This window comes from Pteropus alecto, unplaced genomic scaffold (assembly GCF_000325575.1).
Source record: "Pteropus alecto unplaced genomic scaffold, ASM32557v1 scaffold624, whole genome shotgun sequence".
In the NCBI taxonomy this organism is placed as follows: domain Eukaryota; kingdom Metazoa; phylum Chordata; class Mammalia; order Chiroptera; family Pteropodidae; genus Pteropus; species Pteropus alecto.
In genome coordinates, this window is record NW_006434851.1 from 103826 (window position 1) to 110789 (window position 6964).

General features: G+C 34.1%; 1 protein-coding gene across 1 annotated transcript; it reads left to right on the forward strand.

The window, feature by feature from the left end:
- The first annotated feature begins 3746 nt into the window (after positions 1-3746).
- LOC102884664 (olfactory receptor 6C4) lies at positions 3747-4595 on the forward strand. Its single transcript, XM_015588442.1, has one exon. The coding sequence runs from the start codon at positions 3747-3749 to the stop codon at positions 4593-4595; it is 849 nt and encodes a 282-aa protein (XP_015443928.1).
- The last annotated feature ends 2369 nt before the right edge of the window (positions 4596-6964 follow it).

A 6964-nucleotide genomic window follows, 5' to 3' on the forward strand; every position in this document is an offset into this window, starting at 1 on the left:
AGTTCTCTTGAATAGATATTTCCTCAAAGAAGTCATACAAATGGACTACCGGTACATGAAAAGGTACTCAACATCACTAATTATCAGGGCAATGCAATCAAAACCTCAAAGAGATATCACTTCACATTTGTTAGAATGGCTCTGATCAAAAAGACAAAAAATAACAAGTGTTGCTAAGAGTGTGCAGATAAGGGAACCTTTGTTCACTTTTAATGGGAATGTAAATTGGTGCAGCCTCTATGGAAAGCACTATAAAGGTTTCTTTAAAAATTACATATAAAATTATTATATGATCCAACAATCCCATTTGTAAATATATGTCCAATGGAACTAAAATCACTATGTCAAAAAGATATCTGCACTCCCATGTTCATTGCAGCATTATTTATAATAGCCAAGATATGGAAACAACCTAAGTGTCCATCAACAGATGAATGGATTAAAAATGTAATATATATGGAATATTATTCAGGACTAAAAAATAATTAAATTTTACCATTTGTGACAGCATTAATGGAGCTTGAGGGTATTATAAGTAAAATAAGCCAGACAGAGAAAGATAAAAACTATATGCTCTCACTTCTATGAGGAATCTTTAAAAAAAAAAGTATAGATACAGAGAACAGATTGGTAATTGTCAGATGTGGGGAGTAGAGGTTGGGTGAAATAGGTGAAGGTGGTCAAAAGTAAACTTCCAGTTAAAAAATAAATAAGTACTGGGGATATAATGCGTAGCATGTCAACTACAGTTAATAATACTTTATTACATATTTGAAAGTTGCTAAGAGAGTAGATTTTAAAAGTTTTCATCACAAAGGGAAAAAATTCTATAACTATATATGGTGACAAATGTTAACTGGACTTATTGTGGTGATAATTTCACAAAATATACAAATATCAAATCATTATGTTGTACACCTGAAACTAATGTAATGTTGTATGTCAGTTATGCCTCAATATAAATAGATGATAGATAGATTATAGATGATTAGATAGATAGATAGATAGATAGATAGATAGATAGATAGATAGATAGATGTTAGATAGATGGATGATAGATAGATGATAGATAAAATAAGAATGAAAAACAAAGTGAGTTGCTTTGTGAGTAATAGCATAATGGACTTAAATAAAACTTGTAAATGAGGAATATGTTACCTCTGAAACCCAAATAAACAGCAAATGTTGAGTCTAAAGTAGTACGTGCAGATGAAAATTAAGAGTTGATCCCTTAATGCATTAAGGTATGATTCTTCCCTGGGCTAGTGAATAATGTCCAGAAATTTTGCTGAAATAGTATGACCTTGATTTTACAGAATGCAATGGCCCAACCCTGATTGGAAAGTTCTATGACAAGTGTTTGTATATCCCACATGAGTGTATCCTTTTAGTTCCTTTACAGGAGGATGTTATCAATATAATGTCATACCTGTTTTCCTGGAATAAGTTAGATGTGGTTAAGATTTTGCCTGTAAATATATGTACATTGGCAGGGCTGTTGAAATATCCTATGGGGAGGCAAGTGAAAATATATTATTTCTTCAAGGATAAAGGCAAATTTCTTCTAAGGAATTATAAAACTATGCATAAAATAGAACACATTAGACAAATTTATAACAGCAAAATATTTTCTAGTTGCTGATTGAGTGGAGTATTAATTTCAGTAATATTAAGTATGCATATCTTAATGGAAGATTCAATGGCATTAAGGTTGTCAGTCCACCATGAAGTGACATCCATTTTTACCAGCACTGGCCAAATTGGGTTATTAAAGGCAGAAATAATAGGAACAACGCATATAGGAACAATGCAATTGTCAGGCATATCAATCACAAGGGTCCCACTACATTATTCTCAACTTCACAAACCTCATGGCTGTGGCAGATATTTTCATGGAACCTTTATCGTGGTCTCTTAGGAAACTTTTTCCTCAGGCATGTTTACAACTTGTTCACAAAATTATCAACAATTGAGATGTATTTGCACATTCTGAACTTGGGTCCACAGGGCATCTTCAGCTTCTTCAGGAAATTGATCCCCATGTGCCTGTTCTAAAGTGTAGATAAAACCCATATCATTCTGGCTACTGTAGACTCTGCAAAGAAATTCATATCCTGCCTTCTAAGGACTTTGCAATAATCTCTCTTAAAATGGAAATATCAAGGTATTCTCAATCTATTAAAGTCCTCTCTTCTAATTCTATCATTGCTGGGTGGGGGGGTAGCTCTTTTTTATTACACATATGAAGGACTGTGCCTCTCAGGAACCATGACTCAATTCTGGTTTGGATTCATAAAATTAAAAGTAACATACTTCCTTCCTAGGTAAGCCCCACAAACTTGGGTACTTCCATTAAGAGGATAGAATGTGGATGGGAAGCCAATAAAAAACACGTTAAATTTTGTACTACTCAGAGACTCACATGGCACATCTCATTTTTGATTTATCTCTTAGAAACAACACGGTAAACAGCTCACTGCAGTCATTCAGATCGTCGAAGATGTAAGCGTTGTATGTATTTAAAGTCACTGATGTTATTCTATAAAAGCGGATCATAAAATCCATCAATTATGAAAAATCTGGATGAAAATGCAGTACTTGCTAAAGACCACAGGTTAGTACACACAGGGAAGGAAAGATTATAGGGGATCCAGGCTGCCAGAAGATGCATGAAATAATGGGAAAGATCAACAAGAATAATTGTGACTTTTCTAATCTATAAGTATGTGAATTGTCTTTTCCTCTTAATCAGAAAAAAACTAAAAATGCACACAGAACACCACCACTAAAGTTTCTTTCCTTAGGGGATTATTACTTTATCTACAAAGGACTCTTGTCAGAAACATGAATGTCCCTCTTCCCAATTTCTGTATGCCAGGTATAAAATACAGGAAAGTTTGAGGCATGATAAACTGTGGTCCTTAGTTTGCCCTTGAGGACTCTTTAAGACTTTGAGCAAAATCCACTCAGAGATGCTGCCTGTGGATCTCTCAAGATCTCTACTCTCAGAGATATATCCCAAATTGGTGCCTAAGAGACTTTGAATGTGACAGAGAAACATATAAGAAAATACTAATTAATATGATTTATTGATGCCTGAGCCTTGTTTATATAGACAAAAAGTCTTTCGATATAAAACAAGATAGTATTGAACCAAGATTCTAAAGTCCTTAAAGGCCTATTACAAATTTATCATACAAAAGAAGTGGAGGTGTAGAAAAAATCAACTACGTGTCAAAATCTTCAGCATTATCTGTATGGGGAAATTCTTACTGGTTTATGAAACAAGGAAGTCTAATATGAGGATCTATGGCAGATCTCCAGTGAAACATCAAATAGTACAGGGAGGAGAAAACAATACAGAAAGAGAAAAAAACACGGGGAAGGGAAAAGAAAGCACAGAAAACAGAATCAGATAGAGATAATTCTACCAAGAACACAGAAGTAGGAGAGATTAATAGAGTCAGAAAAAAATGATTTAAATGTGAAGATTTTATAAAGACTTTGAGAGAAAAGGATAGGTTCAAAAACGTACTCTTCTGAAAAAAATGATTAATTATTCTGTAATACATCCTGTTAAGTGTCCAGTAATAGATAGAGAGTATATATGACTTGATTTTGTTAGTAGCAATCAGCTTTATATGACTTGATTTTGTTAGTAGCAATCAGCTTTATCTCTTCTATCCTGAGAAACTTCAGTTTTCATCATTCTCATCTTTTTCCTCTAGATCTACTGAAAGTCAGCAATGAAAAACAGGACCATATTTACCGAGTTCATCCTTTTGGGCCTCACAAATCAACCCGAAGTCCAGGCTATGATATTCATCTTTCTGTTCCTCACCTACATGCTAAGTGTGCTAGGAAATCTGACTATCATCACACTCACACTGGTAGACCCTCACCTTCAGATCCCCATGTATTTCTTCCTCCGGAATTTCTCCTTCTTAGAAATTTCTTTTACATCCATTTTTATTCCCAGATTTCTGACCAGCATGACAACAGGAAATAAGGTCATCAGCTTTACTGGATGCTTGATTCAATATTTTTTTGCAATATTTCATAGGGCAACAGAGTTTTACCTCCTGGCCTCTATGTTCTATGATCGCTATGTGGCTATCTGCAAACTCTTGCACTACCTGACCCTCATGAGCAGCAGAGTCTGCATACAGCTTGTATTCTGCTCCTGGCTGGGGGGAATCATGGCAATCTTACCCCCAATCTTCCTGATGAGCCAGGTGGACTTCTGTGTCTCTAATGTACTGAATCACTATTTCTGTGACTATGGGCCCCTCCTGGAGCTTGCCTGCTCAGACACAAGCCTCTTAGAACTGGTGGTCATCTTCTTGGCAGCTGTGATTCTGGTGGTTACTCTAGCACTAGTGGCACTTTCTTATGTATATATTATCAGGACCATTCTGAAGATCCCTTCTTCCCACCAAAGGACAAAGGCTTTTTCCACTTGTTCTTCTCACTTGATTGTCATCTCCCTCTCTTATGGCAGCTGCATGTTTATGTACATTAATCCCCCTGCAAAAGAGGAAGGTGCTTTCAACAAAGGAATAGCTGTGCTCATTACTTCAGTTACCCCGTTATAAAACCCCTTCATTTACACTCTAAGAAATCAGCAGGTGAAGAAAGCATTCAAGGATACTATCAAAAATATTGTGAAGCTTTAAAAAACAGAATACTTTTCAATGTATTGAGTGTACCATATTTCAAGTGTTGAACCAGGATAAAAGTATGAAAGACATATGTCCTAATTTCAAGGAATATACAGTCTAGTGTAATAGAAAGGTATATAATCTATAAATTTATGTAATAAGTTTACAAAAAATAAAATAACATGTTAAGTGTTATTAAGAAAAGATAAATGAGAATTTATAGAAAGAACAGTTGGAAAGAATTAACTTTCTGGAAATGACTTCAAATTTAAAAGGCAAAACATATTGTTTACTTAGGAGAGTAGGAAGATAAGAATTTAGAATGAAAAAGAGAAGCCAAATCATGAAGATATTTAATTATAAATTGTGGAGTTAGTGGGACATTGGTGAGTCAATAAAAATTTTAATAAAGGAAGTGATATTATCAGCTTTGTTTTGAAGGAAATCTGGCATTGGCATTGTTCTTCATCACGGGGCCCTGGAGACTATTCTATCAGTGCCAATGATTTTTATTCACCTCCCTTTTTTCATTTATCTTTCAACTGTAGCCATTACAACTTCCATCTTTCCACAAAGGAAAACATTTTTAAATGATATACATTTAGTCTGCTTTTCTCCAAATGAGGCAAAAATTCTCAAGATTTAGTCAACTTACATGTTTATTTTTTAGAAGTTATGGTTAGAAGAGGTTTCTAGAGGCAGGGTTAGAAGCCTTTCACTTTTCTAGTGCTGCTTTTCTTAGCCGACATCTTTTTAAGGTAATGGCTAAGATATCTCACTTTCTCTCTTTGGTAGTTTCTGGTGATTTTTTAATTGTGATTTTTGTTTGCATTTGTTAAATATCAGAAAAAAACAAATTCTGTGATATGGCTCCATTCTTTTAACTTTTCTCCAAATTTTTGCTTTTGTTAACATAAGCCATGGATGCCTGTTTTATAAAGTGAAAAAAGAATATATAGTACCAATATGGTTTTATATGTAGAATGTGCCAAATTATGAGTTTTAGCAACCAACTGGGAATAGACTACTCTACCAAGGATAGGATGGACTCAAGGTAACAACTTAAATTTGAATAGGTGGCAGAAGGAGCTCAACTTCAATGGAATTAAGGACACTTTGAAAATCTGAGTACTTACAAATAGTTTAATAGTATCCTAATGCATTGTAGAACTCTGGCTAATGTTTGGGGTACAAGTGAAATATCATCTGGCTCCATATTACCACATACTTTGTATGTGGTAATAATGTTGAGTGGAATGATGCTTCTTAAGCATGTAAGGAACAAAGTGTATTGAACTAATCATGAGATAATTTCCAGAACCATAGAAAATATTGACAGATATATAATGTTTTTAATAAAAGGCCTTTTATGTAAAGCCATTGCTACTTTGAATATCTGGGTTTCTTTGGTGACTAAGAAAGAGATCAGTGATGATTTTGCATTTATTCCAAATTCACTGAGCTAACTATTAATTGATAGAGTGATGTACTTAAACAGCCACATCTGAGTCATTAACTTCTCCCAAATTCACATTTCTACCAAAATCTATGATGAAGTGGAAAACAATGCTATATAGTGTTTAAAAATACAGACTTTAGTTCAAATCTCAGATTTTCAACCTTCTAGCAGAGTTATCTAAGGCTTACTTTTCTCAACTCTAAAATATGGATAATAATAGTATCTATCTTATAAGATGGTTTTGAGCATTAAATGAGATAATAGGTATAAAATAGTTAAAAAGTCATTACTTATTAAGTGTCTAATAAATGCTATCCATTATAACAGGATGATAATGACAAACAACATCTTTTTCAAGAAACAGGGACTTAGCTAATAAAATAAGTATTAAACTGATTGGTTTAATATAACTAGGACTGTAAAAATGTTGGCCATTCTACTTGAAATTTCTCTGCAGCAAAGCAAGCTTATTTCCTTTCCTCTTATGACTAGTTGTATACTTGGATACCCAGATCAGTGAAGGGTTACCCATACTTCAGGTAAAGCCAATCAGAACACTTGGCTGTGGATTATTAAGACTAGGGCTACCATCAACTCCATATGCCCCAGATATCTCTGAGCATGCTGAGATAAGGAATAAGATTACTTGGCGTAAGTCAAAGTTTAAGAAAACTAGCCAGGGCTTCACCCAGCCTTTATAATATAATCATTTAGAAGTGAATTTCAGAAGGAATGTATCACCTTCTTAATGAGCTTGTACAAAAAAGAAAGAAAGAAAGGAAGAAAGAAAGAAAGAAAAAAAGAAAGAAAGAAAGAAAGAAAGAAAGAAAGAAAGAAAGAAAGA